At 44.6% G+C, this 17,769-nt stretch overlaps 1 protein-coding gene across 2 annotated transcripts in view; it reads right to left on the bottom strand.

The window, feature by feature from the left end:
* Positions 1–1,827: 1,827 nt before the first annotated feature.
* The window catches only part of LOC140204753 (tetraspanin-4-like), a 76,326-nt gene continuing 60,384 nt past the window's right edge, over positions 1,828–17,769 (bottom strand). For both annotated transcript variants that reach the window (XM_072271513.1, XM_072271512.1), the window contains exons 7-8: positions 13,238–13,321; positions 1,828–3,768 (exon numbers count right to left, since the gene is read on the bottom strand). In XM_072271513.1, the coding sequence (XP_072127614.1) occupies positions 3,700–3,768; positions 13,238–13,321 (153 nt within the window). In that variant the 3' untranslated portion in view covers positions 1,828–3,699. The remainder of the gene's footprint in view (positions 3,769–13,237; positions 13,322–17,769) is intronic.

The raw sequence follows: 17,769 nt of genomic DNA, 5'->3' as shown, positions 1-17,769 counted from the left end.
TACTGCACGCTGATCCACTTTGGCCCATCTTTCCTGTCCTCTACCTCCTTCCGGCCCACCTGCCCATCATCCGGCTCCGCCAATCACCTTCCAGTTCCGTCCGCCTTTCCCTTCCCCTCCCCACTCCTCCACCTGGCTCTACTTCCCCGTTCCTATCACTCACCAGCCTCGGATTCTAAACGCCTGCTCACCTGCCTGACTCCATCCACCCCCCATCCCCTTCTCAATCGTTCCACCCATCACCTCCCAGCCTCTGTCTTTCACCTCCTTCTCCTCAACCTGGCTCCATCTGCCCATCATCCCCCACCTCATCTGTTCCATTATCACATGCCTTGCCCCTCCCTAGCAACTCTTTCTTCTGCCTATCTTGCCTTTAATACTTCGAGTCCTAATCCAGGATCTCGAACTGAACCATTGACTATCCTTTTGCCTCTGTAGTTGCTGCCTGACCCACTGTTTACTTACTTTATAACTATTTCTTATTGTAACTTATAGTTTTTGTGTATTGCACAGTACTGCTGCCACAAAATTTCACAATATATGTCAGTGGTCATTATGTATTTAATATTTCAGTAATATTTGAACAATGTTGTCGGTATATTTTTTGAATTAGCATTCTTTGTTATTTATATAATTCATTACGATTAGATGTGAAAGGACAGAGAAAATTTACAAGGATGCTGCCGGGACTGGAGTTATAAGAAAAGATTGATTAGGTTGGGACTTTATTCCTTGGAACGTAGAAGATTGAGGGGAGATTTGATAGAGTTATGCAAAATTATGAGAGGTATAGATAGGGTAAATGCAAACAGGCTTTTTCGACTGAGGTCAGGTGGGACTACAACTCGAGGTCATAGGTTAAGGGTGAAAGGTAAAAAGTTTAAGGGGAACATGAAGGGAAACCTCTTTACTCAGAGGGTCATGAGAGTGTGGAACGAGCTGCCAGTGCAAGTGGTGCATTTGGGATCGATTTCAACGTTTAAGTGAAGTTTGGATAGGTACATGGATGGTAGGGGTTTGGAGGGCTATGGTGCTGGTGCAGATCGATGGGAGTAGGCAGTTTAAATAGTTCAGCATGGACTAGATGAGCTGAAGGGCCTGTGTCTGTGCTGTACTTCTCTATGATTCTATGACTATGTGAATGGCATACGTCATTACGTCGCCGCGCCAGATGTGCGTACCTCAATGAGTAAAGGAAGTGGCACCTTTCAACCTTTATTTGATTTTGAGAAAAGATGGGGCTCATTTGCTCATTATTATCACTTGAGTTAATTGATATAATTTTTTCACGATCTAACTGTAAATTTTTTTGTATATTTTCTTGCTGGCGGTTTGATGTTTATTTTTAGAAGCTTTTTGCATGATGCATGGCTCCGGGGTTGTACACCTAATGGGTTCTTATTTTTCTCACTTTTCTGCTCAGTAGGTTTTTTTTGTTATCACAAAATTTTTTTTCAATCTTTAAGATGATGTTTTTTTTGAGGCATTGTAAGTGTTGTTACTTCAATGTACTCATGTTATTTTTCCTGCATAATATAACAATAAAAAGATTTGAAAAGAGAAAGAAAGAAAGAAAGGAAGTGGCTGCCGTGTTACAAAATGTAACATCAATAAACTTGACTCTGATTCTAAATTGTTGTTATTAAGGTTAATGAGGAAGATGCATTATTGTCACTGCAGTGCAAGGAAGGTAGAATTTAGTAACAGTACCACTATGTGTCGTACTGTCGTTAATCGGTTTATGCTGATTTAATTTACTCAAGACAGAAACTAAACCAGGCAAGAAACAACTGGTGAAGACCGGTGCAAGACCATTAGACACAGCACAATTATTTAAGAAACTTTAATTGAGAATGTTTACATGTTACAAGCCATTCACTTTTTGATTTACTGAAAGACGGCATTTCCATGGGCCACAGGTTTGAATCACCCTAGAGTGGGTACATGGGCTTTTGAAGCTGAGACAGAAATGGCACTATGCCACCTTTCTCGCCTCTCCCGCCAAGAGCTTATCACCACCAGCAGAAAACCGTTTGCTCTTACGTTCCTGTGAGGGGTTTGGATGCTGTTTCCAGCGACAGGAGAGATGACAAGCAGGCAATGCAAATCTAAGATAATTGGCAAAAGAGCCAGAAGGGAGATGATAAGAATTCTTCATTTTGTTATGCAGTGGGCTGCAATAATCTTGAAAGAGATAAAAAGGAAAATTTGGTGGAAGTAGGTTCAACATTGGATTTCACAGGACATGCTTAAAATGACAAAAGACAAGGTGGAGGAATGAAAGGGCTGGAAAATGTAAATGGGCCGAATAGTCTTCTGTATCATGATTAGTGGCTTTTATTTCCAGTCTCTATTTATACAAAAATATACAGTTGCTTAAAATTCTGGACATGGAGGGCATAGGAGTCATTTTGACTGACAGTCAAGAATACTCCAATGGAAGAACTTGCATTGCTATTGGCTTTGAGTAGGCATGGCATCATGGGGGTGGACATATCAAGTGACCATGGCACAAGTAAGGGAGCGGGCAGCTGAAGGAACAAAGTCATGTGATTGGACATACAAGAATGTGTTTCTACAAAGTTTGTTTCTACAAAATACCATTAACGGAATCAGATCATAAGTCTTCAGCGCTGACCTATGCTCCTTGGCTACCAGTTAGGGCTTTGAGAAAAGCTGATTGTATACTACGGCACTGAAAGCATTTTCCTCCAGACTCCAAACAAGGGGTTCAGCAGATGCTGGAACTCCAGAGAAACACACACAAAATGTTGGAGGAATTTGACAAGCCAGGCAGCATCTACGAAAATGAATAAACAGTCAACGTTTCAGGCCAAGATCCTTCCTCAGTACTGGAAAGGAAGAGGGAAGATGCCAGAATAAAAAGGTGGGGGAGGGGAGGGAGGACTAGGTGAAACCAGATGGTTGGGAAAGATAAAGGGCTGGAGAAGAAGGAATCTGATAGGACAGGAGAGTGGACCATAGGAGAAAGGGAAGGAGGAGGGGACCCAGGAGGAGGTGATATACAGGTGAGGAGAAGAGGTAAGAGGCCAGAGTGGGGAATAGAAGAGGGAAGGGGGAGGGAAATTTTTACCATAAGGAGAACTGGGTGTTAATAGCTTCAGGTTGGAGGCTACCCAGACGGAATATGAGCTCCTCCACCCTGAGAGTGGTCTCATTGTGTCAAAGGAGGAGACCACGGAGAGCCATGTTGGAATGGGAATGGGGATAGGAATTAAAATGCTTAATACCGGGAAACGTGGCAGATGGAGAGGAGGTGATTGACAAAGCAGTCCCTCAATTTCTGTCGGATCTCACCAACGTGTGTAAACAGGTGTGTAGGGGTTGATGGAGGATTGGCTTAGTTGCACTGACCCTTGCAGGTGACATCAGTGGAAAGTAGTTACATTATTATTTGGTCACTTGCACTTAGCTCTGCGGTGACCCTATCCTGCACTCAGTACAATGCTGAGCACAGGCCAAGATCATGATGTCTGAGGTGGCAAAAAAAAAATCCTGTACAGAAAATACCACAGAATGAATCATGAGCCCATAGAAGGGACCCATTATGGTGCCTACTTGCAGATGGCCTAGGTGCCAGACACTAGTGATGAAGAAACGGAATCCCGGATTTCACAGAGGCAGGCGTCCAGGGAGATGTAAAATATGTAGTGAAATTTTAAAAGAAGGAACTGCTTTTCAGCTGTAGTGCTTCTCCGCTTTGACAAGTTGGCAGTACATCACCAGGGAGAAGATTAGGCCCAGGATCTGAGGAAGGAGAGAAAGAACATTCATTAATAAAGTGGAGAGGGTCGGTAGCTTTAAATTCCTTAGCACAAGCTAACATGCCGCATGCAAGAGAATTCCGAGAAGCACGGTTTCCTGTAAACAGACGTGTAGGCTTCGATCCTATTTACGAGGTAATACAGGCAAAATTTTAGACCACAACACACAAAGTTCACCACGCAACCAATCAGCAATGAAGTCTCCTGCCTACATCACAACTGAGTTTCCGTAACGACGACCAATCAGCTGATTGATAAGTATGTAAAGGCCAAGCATTCGGAGGACACACCACAACCAACAGCGCACTGACCATGTCTCCTCGCATGACGGCAAAACGTTTGCAAATGAATTACCAAGATCAGAGAATCATTAACGTATCAGTGGATCTGTCTGGGACCAGCACGTACTGTAAATGACATCACAAGGATGGCAAACAGCGTCTCTTGTTTCTTAGAAGCTTGTGTCGATTTGGCACGTCACTAAGAACTTCAGACTAACTTCTTTAGATGCATAGTGGGGAGTATCCTAACTGGTTGCCTGGGATGGGAACACCAATGCCCAGGATTGGAAATGACTGTATACAGAAAGCGGTGGATATAGCCCAGTCCATCACAGGCAAAGCCCTCACCATTATTGAGTACACTTACGTGGAATGCTGTCACAAGAAAGCAGCACCTCTCATCAAGGACCCCACCATCTAGGCCATGCTCTCTTTATTTATTTATATGTATTGAGATACATGTGTGGAAAAGGCCCTTCCAGGACAATTTACGATGACCAATTAACCTACCTACCGGTACCTCTTTGGACTGTGGGAGGAAACCAGAGCACCTGGAGGAAACCCACACAACCCACATGGTCATGGGGAGAACGTACAGACAGTGGCAGGAATCTAACCCGGGTCGCTTGTACTGTGAAACATTGTGCTAACCATTAGCTACAGTGAGGTGTGGAAGCTTTAGGACCCACACCACCAGTTTCAGAAATGGTTAATACCCTACAACCATCAGGCTCTTGAACCAGTGTGGATGACTTCACTCATCTCAACTCTGAACTGATTCTGTGACCTACAGGACTCCACAATGCACGTCTTCAGTACTGTTTTTATTTGCAAGGTCAGATGTCTTTGACACACTGGTTGTTTGTCAGTCTCGGTCTGCTTATGTACAGTTTTTCATAAATTCTGTAGCGTTGTACATCTTGTTTCAAATGTTTTTATTGTGAGGCAACATCACCTTAACCACAACCAACAATGCAACCTTAAAGTGCAATGCTTCTTTTTTCTTTTCTTTCTTATAAAAACATAATGAAAATCAAATGAATGTATGTATAGTAGACAAGCGAAAAGCAAAGGAAACCCTATCACTACGTCTCCTTTCCCCTTCCCAGCCCTACCCTCCCCTCACCCCTTCCATATGTGCTGTTTAGGTCCTATCGCCCCCCCCCCCACACTTAGTTCAGCTGTTGGTCTCTTCTAAATAATGGTTGCCACGAGGAAATCTGCAGATGCTGCAAATTCAAGCAGCGCACACAAAAATTGCTGGTGAACGCAGCAGGCCAGGCAGCATCTCTAGGAAGAGGTACAGTCAACGTTTCGGGCTAGACCCTTCGTCAGGACTAACTGAAGGAAGAGCTAGTAAGAGATTTGAAAGTGGGAGGGGGAGGGGGAGATCCAAAATGATAGGAGAAGACAGGAGGGGGAGGGATGGAGCCAAGAGCTGGACAGGTGATTGGCAAAGGGGATACGAGAGGATCATGGGATGGGAAGCCTGGGGAGAGAGAGAAGTGGGGAGGGGAGCCCGGAGGGTGGAGAACAGGCAAGGCGTTATAGTAAGAGGGACAGAGGTAGAAAAAAGAGAGAGAACAGAAAGGGGAAAAAAAATTAAAAAATATATTAAATAAATAAATAAGGGATGGGGTGTGAAGGGGAGGAGGGGCACTAACAGAAGTTAGAGAAGTTAATATTCATGCCATCAGGTTGTAGGCTACCCAGACAGAATGCCCCAAATAAATAAATAAGGGATGGGGTGTGAAGGGGAGGAGGGGCATTAACAGAAGTTAGAGAAGTTAATATTCATGCCATCAGGTTGTAGGCTACCCAGACAGAATGCCCCTCCTCCCCTTCACACCCCATCTCTTACTAGCTCTTCTTTCAGTTAGTCCTGACGAAGGGTCTCGGCCCGAAACGTCGACTGTACCTCTTCCTAGAGATGCTGCCTGGCCTGCTGCGTTCACCAGCAACTTTTATGTGTGTTAGGTGAGGACTGGTGTGTATTCCCACATCTCACCCTTTCTGAGGTCCACAATCGGTTCTTCGGTCTCACTGACGCTGAGTGCCAGGTTGTTGCGCAACACCACTCAACCAGCTGATCTGTCTCGCTCCTGTACACCTCCTCAACACCATCTGAAATTCTGCCAACAATAGTTGTGTCATCAGCAAATTTATAGACGCCATTTGAGCTGTGCCTAGCCACAAGTCATGGGTGTAAAGCGAGTAGAGCAGTGGGCTAAGCACACGCCCCTGAGGTGCAGAAGAACCAAGGAGAGATTCTGTGGATGCAACAGAGGCACTGGGATGCTGTGGTGCCTCCCAGGTGCCAGGATCATGAACATCTTTGGGTCCTTGGCATTCTAAAGGGTGAGGGTGAGGGTGAGCAGCCAGAAGTCTTGGTATATATTGGCACCAATGGCATGGGTAGGAAAGGTGGGGAGGTCCGGAAGAGGAATTTTAGGGAGCTGAAAAGCAGGACCTCCAGGGAAGTGACCTTTGGATTGCTGCCTGTGCCACGTGCTAGTGAGGGTAAGAATGGGACGATTTGGCAGATGAACGCCTGGCTGAGGAACTGGTGCAGGGGGCAGGGTTTCAGATCACTGGGATCTCTCCTGGGGAAGGTATGACCTGTACAAAGGGGATGGGTTACACCTGAACCCGAGGGGAACCAATATCCTTGCGAGCAGGTTTGCTGGAGCTGTTGGGGAGGGTTTAAACTAATTTGGCGGGGGCAGGGTGGGTTTCAGAGTGATAGTGCTGAGGATGGAGTAGCTGGTTTACAAAGAGTCAGTGCGTAGGAGCAGCTGATGATGGGGCAAAATTACGGTCAACGGGACAGGTTGCAGTGTAAAAAGGGGACAAAATAGAAAAGGGTGATGAATACAGGACTGAAGCTGTTATATTTGAATGCATACAGTGGACAGAATAAGGTAGATGATCTTGTAGCACAGTTACAGATTGGCATGAATGACATTGTGGGCATCACTGAATTGTGGCTGAAAGAAGATCATCGTTGGGAGCTTAATGTCCAAGGATACACTTGTATCAAAAGGACAGGCAGGGAGGCAGAGGGGGTGGTATGGCTCTGTCGGTATAAAGTGAAATCAAATCCTTTAGCAATTCATGACATAGGATCAGAAGGTGTAGAATCATTGTTGGTAGAGCTAAGAAACTGAAAGGGTAAAAAGACCCTGATGGGTGTTATGTACAGACCTCCAAACAGTAGCAAAGACACAACCAATATACTGGAGGAACTCAGCAGGCTAGGCAGCATCTATGGAAAAGAGTTTAGTTGAGGTCTGGGCCAAGACCTTTCATCAGGACTGGAGGAAAAAAGGTGAGGAGTCAAGAGTCAGAAGGTGTGGGGAGGGGAGGAAGAAACGCAAGGTGATAGGTGAAACCGGGAAAGGGGGAGGGGGCGAAGTAAAGAACTGGGAAGTTGATTGGTGAAAGAGATACAGGGCTGGAGAAGTGGGGTCCAATAGAAAAGGACAGAAGGCCATGAAAGAAAGAAAAGGGGGAGGAGCACCAGAGAGAGGCGAGGAAATAAGGTGAGAGGGAAAAGGAAATAGGGAATGGTGAAGAGGGAGCATTACAGGAAGTGAAAGGGGGGGGGCAGTATGTTGGAAGTTCCAGGTGTCAGCAGGCTTGTGAAGTCACCACAACCCGACAGAAGGTTCTTGGGAAACTGAAAGGTCCGAAGGTAGGTAAGTCACCTGGATCACATGATGTACACCCCAGAGTTCTGAAAGAGCTATTAGTAATGATTCTTCAAGAATCAATAGATTCTGGAATGGTTCTAAAAGACTGGAAAATTGCAAATGTCCCTCCACTCTTCAAAAAGGGAGAGAGGCAGAAGAAAGGAAATTATAGACCAGTTAGTCTGACCTCAGCAGTTGGGAAGATGTTGGAGTCGATTATTCAGGAACTGGTTTCAGGGTACCTGGAGGCACATGATAAAATAGGCCAACGTCCTCATGGTTTCTTTAAGGGAAGATTTTGCCCGACAGATCTGTTGGAATTCTTTGAGGAAATAACAAGCAGGACAGACAAAGAAGAATCGGTAGATATTGTGTACTTGGATTTTCAGAAGGCCTTTGAGAAGGTACCACACATGAGGCTGCTTAACAAGATAAAAGCCCATGGTATTACAGAGAGATACCAACAAGAATAGAACATTGGCTGATTGGCAGGAGGCGAAGAGAGGGAATAAAGGGAGCCTTTTCTACTGACTGCCAGGGACTAGTGGTGTTCCAGAAGGATCTGTATTGGGACCAATACTTTTTACATTATATGTCAATGATTTGGATGATGGAATTGGTGGCTTTGTGGCCACGTTTGCAGACGATACAAAGATAGGTGGCAGGGCAGGTAGTTTTGAGGAAGCAGAGGGGTACAGAGGACTTAGACAGATTAGGAGAATGGGCAAAGAGGTGGCAGATGAAATACAGCTTTGGGAAGTGTATGCTTATGCACTTTGGTAGAAGAAACAAAAGCATGGACTATTTTCTAAATGGAGAGAAAATTCAAAAATCTGAAGCGTAAAGGGACTTGGGAGACCTCGTGTTGGATTCCCTAAAGGTTAATTTGCAGGTTAGGAAGGCAAATGCAACGGTAGCATTCATTTCGAGAGGACTAGGATATAAAAGCAAGGGTGTAATGTTAAGGTTTTATAAGGGACTGGTGAGGCATCACTTGGAGTACTGTGAGCACTTTTGGGCCCCTTATCTTAGAAAGGATGTGCTGACATTGAAGAAGGTTCTAAGGAGCTTCACGAAAATGATTCCAGGATTGAAAGCCTTGTCATCTGAGGAATGTCCGATAGGTCTGAGCCTGTACTCACTAGAATTCAGAAGAATGAAGGGGGATCCCATTGAAACCCATCGAACGTTGAAAGGCATTGATTGAGTGGATTTGGACAGAATGTTTCGTGTGGTGAAGGAGTCTAAGACCAGAGGACACGGCCTCAGCATAGAGGGACTTCCATGTAGAATGGAGTTGAGGAGGAATTTCTTCAGCCAGAGAGTGGTGAATCTGTAGAATTCATTGCCACAGGCAGCTGTGGAGGCCAAGTCTCTAAGTATATTTAAGGCAGAGGTTGATAGATTCTTGATTGATCAGGGCATGAAGGGATACGGGAAGAAGGCAGGAGATTGGGGCTGAGAGGAAAATCGGATCAGCCATGATGAAATGGTGGAACAGACTCGATGGGCCAAATGGCTTAATTCTGCTCCTATGTCTTATGGTCTTATGAGTGTTAGAATTGTAGAGCACACAGGTTTTTGTGTCCTCATTTTTCCTTACAGCTCTGGAAAATAACTAGTTGGAGTGGAGACATTAACTTGATTTCTGTAGTTCTTATATTCCCCAGGGCATTCCAATTGCTTTATAACTAACAACATACAGTTCTTTCGCAGCGTTCTCAGTATTGCATTAAATATAGTAGCTAATTTGTGTAGGAAAAGGTCTCACAAATCAGTCTTGAAATCCTTCCGCATGACACCAAATAAGTAATGCAATTGTGAAGCAATAAATTGACACATCACGATGAAGCCACACTAGTGGCTATACTTCATTGGGAGTCTGGTTTGTCACCAAAGGCTCTAGCAAGTTTCTACAGATGTACAGACGGAGGGCATTCTGACTGGTTCCATCACCATCTGGCATGGAGGCTTCAGCGCACAGGATGAGAAAACGCTGTGGAGGGTTGTAAACTCAGTCAGCTCCATCACACGCACCAACCTCCCCATCTTCGAGGACATCTTCAAAAGGCGATGCCTCATGAAGGTGGCGTCTGTCACGAAGGAACCTCACCACCCAGGACGTGCCCTCTTCTCATTCTTACCGTCAGGGATGAGGCACAGAGGTGTCTTTCCTGTAGGTAGGTGACCGGTACCGCACACAATACTCCATATCTGGCCTCGCTGACGTCTTATGCATGTTTCCCATCTCACTGCTGCCATCGGGAAGGTGGTACAGGAACCTCAGGAGCCACTCTACCAGGCTCAGGAACAGTAATTATCCCTCAACCATCAGGGTCTTAAACCAACGGGGATAACTTCACTTAACTTCACTCACCCCATCACTGAACTGTTCCCACAACCTATGGACTTACTTTCAAGGACTCTTCACATTCTTGATATTTATTGTTCATTTAAAAGGCTGGATCCATCCTTGGCTACAGCCTGGACTCTTCTGTGGAGAGGAGGTCACTAAACAAACGGTTGTCCATTATGGACAATCTGGCGCATCCTCTCCATGACCTACAGAATAAGCCGCTGAGCACCCTTCCAAACAGACTCATTCAGTTCCGCTGTCACAGGAATCGTTACAGAAAATTTTCCCTACCATATACAACACTTCATCTCTGTGTGACTGGAGAACACACATCACAGTACAGTAGTCTGCTTTATTATTTTGTACATTATTATTGCATGTTAGTACATTATTATTGCATTCTGTATTTTCTGTATAAGTTTGCACACTGCCAAGAGTGTTTTTAAATGTCCCTGCTGTAATGAAAGAATTTCCAACTCGGGATCAATAAAGTATTTATTACTTATTTATTATTTCTTTTTTTTCTTTCTTTTTGTATTTGAAAATTTTTCTGTCTTCTGCACAATGGTCGTTTGTCTGTCCTGTTGGGTGTGGATTTCAATGATTCTGTTGTGTTTCTTATACTTGCTGTGAATGCCCGCAGGAAAATGAATCTCAGGGTTTTTCAGTATATGGTGACGACTTTGTATTTATTTTGAACTTTGTACTTTATACAACTTCAACATGACATCCCAACTCCTGTACACAATACTCTGATTTATGAGGGGGCCAAAATGGAGGGTATATGTTTCTGGACCATTTCAAGAGAAAGTTAAGGGTCAGCCTCTGCTGTGGGATTGGGGAACATACAGCCCAGATCCTGTAAGAATGCCAGGCTGAGGGTAGCAGACACCAGCAGAATGAACAAGCTCATCTGTAAGGCCAGTGATGTTGTGGGGATGGAACTGGACTCTCTGACGGTGGTGTCTGAAAAGAGGAGGCTGTCCAAGTTGCATGCCATCTTGGTCAATGTCTCCCATCCACTACATAACGTACTGGGTGGGCACAGGAGTACATTCAGCCAGAGACTCATTCCACCGAGATGCAACACAGAGCATCATAGGAAGTCATTCCTGCCTGTGGCCATCAAACTTTACAACTCCTCCCTTGGAGGGTCAGACACCCTGAGCCAATAGGCTGGTCCTGGTCTTATTTCATAATTTACTGGCATAATTTACATATTACTATTGAACTATTTATGGTTCTATTACTATTTATTATTTACGGTGCAACTGTAACGAAAACCAATTTCCCCCGGGATCAATAAAGTATGACTATGACTATGACTATTTCCTTTCCTCAGGAACATTAGTGAGTGTGATTGTTATTTTTTAAAACAGCAATCCAAGAACTGGGCAGAATGGATCAATTTTTGGTGGGACTACTAAGGAAGTGGGTGGTGCCGTGGTAACATAAAGGTTAGCGTGATTCTATTACAGCTTGAGGTGTCAGAGATTGGAGAGCTTTCTGACCGATTATGTTACCATCCAGTATGGGGGGGGGGGCACTGCACAGGATCGGAAAATGCTGCAGAAAGTTGTAAACTCAACCAGCTCCATCGTGGGCACCAGCCTCCCTAGCACGCAGGAGACTTCCAAAAGACAGCACCTCAAAAAGGCAGCATCCCTCATCACCCAGGACATGCCCTCTTCTCAGTGCTACCATCAGGGAGGAGATACAGGAGCCCGAAGACACACACTTAATGATCCAGGAACAGCTTCTTCCCCTCTGCCATCAGATTTCTGAATGGACAATGAACCCAAGAACACTATCTCACTATTTCTTTCCTCTCTCGTTTTGCACTATTTACTTAATTTCTTATCTACACACTTCTTATTATAAGGTATAATTTTTATTATGTACTGCTGCCGCAAAACAACAAATTTCACGATGTATTATCATCATTATGTGCTGTGTCGCGTGACAGGGGCGATCACGGTCTTCCACCTTTCCTTAATCTGCTTTTTCTGTGGGACAGATCCCCTTCACACTGTTGTTCTTATTCTTTTCTCTGCCCATGACCATGATTGTTCTTGGCAAATTTTTCCACAGAAGTGATTTCCCTTCTTCTAAGGGTATCTTTACAAGATGGGTGACCCCAGCCATTATCAATACTCTTAGAGGTTGTCTGCCTGGCGTCAGTGGTCGCATAACCAGACTTGTGCTCTGCACCATCTGCTCATATGACCATCCATCACCTGCTTCCATGGCTTCACATGACCCTGATCAGGGTGCTAAGCAGATGCTACACCTTGCCCAAGGGCAGCCTGCAGGATAGCAGAGGGGCTACTACTACTACTACGTCGACTCAGGCCTAGGGGGCCGGCGTTGGGCACGATGACGGATTCTCCACTTCTCCCTCTCCCTCATCAGTGTGTTCAGTTCATCTACATTAGCCGCGCCGCTGTCTTCTAGGAGCGTGTTGACCATAGTCTTGGGAGGGCGCCCAGGGTTCTTCCTCCCATGCTTGGGCTCCCATATGATGACTAGGCTGGCAGGTAGCTTGGGGTAGCATAGACAGTGCCCCGTTAGTTGCAGTCTTCTTGCCTCAATTTTAGTGGAGAGCATTGGTGGGTTGTTATAGAGCTCAACGTTCGTCATGTGCTGTTGCCAACTCACGTCAAGAGCCATCCAGAGCATTCGTGTATAGCAACCATCTACAGACTTTCACATCGTCTTGGTGAGTGTCCACGTCTCGCATCCGTACGTGAGAATGGACTCTATGACTGCTATGAAAATCCTCTTTTTAAGCCCTCTGGTCAGGTTCGGGTTCCAGATTTCCTTCATGTCATTCATAGCCCTCCACGCCAGCACCTTCCATATCTTTATGTCCTTCTCCGAACTCATCATTCTTGACCCGAGGTACTTGCAGTCAAAGCAGAGCATAGCATAGCATAGCAGAACATAGCAGATGGAAGGAGCACCTTACACCTCCTCTGTTAGAGATGCATCTCCTCCCCACCACTTACACACACAAATATCTGTTCCAACACCACCCCCGAGCTCACCATTTCCACACGTGGACTGGAGAGCCATGAGTGAGGTCGAGGCGATGCTCATTGGTTATCTGGTCATGTACTGTACCTGTAGCACTGGGATGCAAAGTCCAAAGATGCAGATCGCCACAATGTTTTCCTTCAGCCACTTGATAACCTTGTCGTAGCATGGCTGTGGACGGAAGACAGCAAGTTAAACCCATGCATGAACTGTTTATCGCACAAACACTCGGTGGCCACTTCATTAGGTACACCTGTACACCTGCTCATTAATGCAAATACCTAATCAGCCAATCACATGGCAGCAACTCAATGCATAAAAGCATGCAGACATGGCCAAGAGGTTCGGTTGTTCAGAACAAACATCAGAATGGGGAAGAAATGTGATTTTGACCAGCAGGGGTTCCCAATCTGGGATCCATGGACCCCTCGGTTAATGGTACAGCTCCATGGCATAAAAACGGTCGGGAACTCCTGCTCTAGAGTTTAGAGAATGTGAGAAACAAAAAAAAAAATCCAGTGAGCGGCACTTCTGTGGGTGAAAACACCCTGTTAATGAGGGAGGTCAGAGGAGAATGGTCAGACTGGTTCAAGCTGACAGGAAGATGACAGTAACTCAAATAACCACACGTTACAACAGTGGTGTGCAGAAGAGCATCTCTGAATGCACAACATGTTGAACCTTGAAGTGGATGGGCTACAGCAGCAGAAGACAATGAACATACACTCAGTGGCTACTTTATTGGTACAGGAGCTACCTTATGAAGTGGCCATTAAGTATAGTTCTTAAATCCACGAGGCTGCACTGAACTTTAATCCTACAGTTGCCCTAAATTGTAATATTGCCTCATCTATGTTTCCGTTGTGAAGTGCCACAATTTAGCTCCTTCACTCCAGAAACTCGTGGCCGAGGAACAGATCCATTGAACAAGACAATGGCATATGTCATTACACCACATCATTATATAAGTGCCTCACTAAAGAAACTAAGTAGACATCATTATGGGTCTTGTGTTTCCCTTTCGATTAGTTTCTGAAATACAAAACAAACATCTGTAACTCATGTTCTCAGTATTATCTATTTACTTTTTTGTATTTGGACACTTTGTTCTCTTTTGCACGTTGGTTGTTTGTCTGTCTTTGTGTGCAGTTTTTCATCGACTCTATTGTATTTCTCTGTTTTACTGTGAATGCCTGCAAGAAATGTATAGCTTACTGGGTCAAGTCTCTGGAGAGGAGGTCTGAGGTCACAACCATTTGACTGAAAGTAGAGTTTTAATCTAATCTCGGTTTTAAGTGCTTCATTTTTTTTACAAAATAAACAAATCGTTTGACACCGAGGCCAACCTGCATTTACATAGTGACTTTAACTGACAAAAACGTTCCACAGGAGCCTTGTCAAGCAAAAATAGACAAGAGCCACATGAGACAAAATTAGAGCAAGCCACTAAAAGTTGAGTACTCTGGTCTAAAGGACAAAGGGTGAGAGAGAACTTGAGACCATAGAATCTTGATAATTGCTTTCATCAGTGCAGAGATGATTTATGTTGTCAGATGAGAGCAAGGCCACCAAGGAGAAATTGAGGAACTCTAGCCTGTTCATTTTAGGAAAAAAAAATGGCCAGCTGGTGGCATCAGCACCCAACTTTGAGGTGAGAGGTCCTGGGTTCGAATCTGGCCGGCTCCTTGCACACTTTCCATACATGCTGAGTTGAGCATCAGGCTTCCAACTTGGCCTCATAAAAAACAGACAAAATGCTAAAGAAACAGCAAGGTTGCCACCTGATGCACCTCCAGATGCAGAGAGGCCTAGCACTTTAGAAAAATGAGAGGTCTTTTTCTTCAAACATGGAAAACCCTTAAAGGGATTGGTGGAATAGACAGAGGCAATTTCTTCTCAGTGGGAAGTCAGACTGGAGTTTACGGTACCAGGATAAGAATTGGACATTTAGGTTTGAGATGAGACATTTCTCCACACTGAGGTTTGTGAATCGTTGGAATTTGTCCACATCTCAATTGGCTGCAAATGTTTAATTACTGAGAGCATTAAAAGCAATATCAAGTTCCTGGGTGTCAATATTGCTGAGGACCTAACCTGGTCCCAACATATGCAAGCAGCTACAGAGAAGGCAAGACAGTGACAGTGACAAGACAGTGACAGTGAACTGGCGTTTCAGAAATTTCTCCAGATGTTCCTCTGTGCTTTCACAGAGGAACATCTGGAGAAATTTCTGAAATGCCAGTTCGCTGCAGTTGTTACTGCGCGATCGAGAAATCTTTCGGAGGGAAGGCCCCAGAATCACTGGCTTTGCCTGCTGCTGGCCACCGAGATTGAGGTCGAATCGTTCAAATAGAGATGGCGCTCAGTACTCGGTGTCGGAGGGCTGATCGGAGGCTCAAAGTTTTCGGATGACTCCGAGTCGGATTGTGGTCGGGTATGGCAGGGAGAGTTTTCTTCCTTCTCCCGTCTGCGTGAGATGTGGGACATTTGAGAGACTTTGAACTTTTTACCGTGCTCATGGACTGTTCTTCATCAAGTTATGGTATTGTTGCACTGTTGTAACTATGTGTTATAATTATGTGGTTTTTGTCAGTTTTTCGGTCTTGGTCTGTCCTGTGTTTTGTGATACCACACCGGAGGAAATATTGTATCATTTCTTAATGCATGCATTACTAAATGACAATAAAAGAGGACTGTATGTCTTCATAATCGAACTAACTATATTTCATTTTGAGGCGATTTGGTTTGTCACCAGAGACACTCTCAAATTTCTACCTATGTACTGTGGAGAGCATTCTAACTGGCTGCATTATTGTTTGGTATGGGGAGGGGTACTGCACAGGATTGAAACAAGTTGCTGAGAGTTGTGAACTCAGTCAGCGCCATCGTTCAGGACCCAGTCACCCAGGACATGCGCTTTTCTCAGTGTTACAACCAGGGAGGAGATACAGAAGCCTGAAGATAAACACTCAATGATTCAGGAAGAGCTTCTTCCCCTCTGTCATCCGATTTCTGAATGGACATTGAACCCATGAACACTACCTCAATACTTTCTTTTTTATTTTCTGTTTTTGCACTACTATATTTAAATCTAACTAGTTAATATACATATATACTTACTGTAATTCAGATTTTCCCTGTACTTATCATGAATAGCATCGTACTGCTGTGTCAAAGTTAACAAACTTCACGACATATGCCAGTGATATTCTGACTCAGATTCTGACGAGTTTCATTGAATGACTCAGCTCTTTCCTCTTTACTGCTTTTCACGGCTGCCACACGTGATATAAGTATGATGGAGGGTGAGTAAGAGGCCAGAACATGAGAATTAGGGTTAAGAAGAGGCCACCTAGTCCTTCATGCCAGCTTTGCATTCATTGTTCATGTTGTTTCCTGCCCTGTCCACACAGCTATTAATATCCAGAAGTCTATTAGTCTTTTGAATCATTCACTGACTGAACATCTACGGCCCTCTAGAGAAAAAAAATTCAATGACTCATCACCATTCAGTGAAGAAACTTCTAAATGGCCACACCTTAATCTGAGAGAGTCTCTCAAGTCCTCTCAGCCAGAGGAAATGTACCCACCCTGTCAAATACTGTAAGAATTTTTTTAAGGATCATTTTTTCTGAACTCTGATTTCAGAAGACTTTTCTACTTAATCACTCCTTGTAAAGCAATCCTACCAAAAAGTCTGGTGAATATTCACCAGCTTCACCGAACATGCACAATACAGGGCCTTGGGCCTAGGCCTGTGGTGTTCTGCTGAGCTTTGAGCTCAGTCCAAGATCAGTCTAACCCCTTCCTTCCTCCATAGCCCTCCAGTTCTGTTAATTAATTAATCCATTCAGAGATACAGGCCCTTTCGACCCAACAAGCTTCACCACCCAGCAATGTATCCCTACAGGACAGCTTACAGTGGCCAGTTAACCTACCTCCCCGTACGTCTATGGACTGTGGGAGGAAACTGGAGCACCCGGAGGAAACCCATGCGGTCATGGAGAGAACATACAAACTCCTCACTGTCAATGGCGGAGTTGAACTCTGAACTCTGATGCCCCAATCTGCAGTAGTGTCACATTAAGTGCTATGCTATCGTGGCGAGCTTTTCTATTATCTGTATACTATTTCCAAGTTTTTTTTAATGTCCTTCTAACATCATCCCTGGCTGTGTGTTCCACACACCACCACTCTGAAAAATAACTAACTCTGACATCCCCCCCACCCATACTTTCCTCCAATCACCTTAAAATTATGCCTCCGCTTCCATCCTTGGAGAACCCCATGTACGCTTCTTCTCATTTGTACACCTCTATCAAGTTATCTCTTATCCATCTTCACTCCAAAGAGGAAAGCCCTAGCTCTCTCACAAGACATGCTCTCCAATCCAGGCAGTATCCTGGTAAATCTCCTCTACACCCTCTCTAAAGCTTCCACGCCCTTCCTATAATGAAGTGACCAGAACTTAACATAATTTTCCAAGTGTGGTCTAACCAGAGTTTTATGGAGCTGCAACATTACCTCTTGGCTCTTGAACTCAATCCCCCAACTAACGAAGGCCATACACCTTCTTAACCACCCTATTAACTTGCCCGGCAACTGTGAGGGACTATGGA

This window comes from Mobula birostris, chromosome 11, assembly GCF_030028105.1.
Source record: "Mobula birostris isolate sMobBir1 chromosome 11, sMobBir1.hap1, whole genome shotgun sequence".
In the NCBI taxonomy this organism is placed as follows: Eukaryota; Metazoa; Chordata; class Chondrichthyes; order Myliobatiformes; family Myliobatidae; genus Mobula; species Mobula birostris.
Note: the sequence above shows the minus strand (reverse complement) of the source record. Positions and strands in the feature narration are given on the sequence as shown.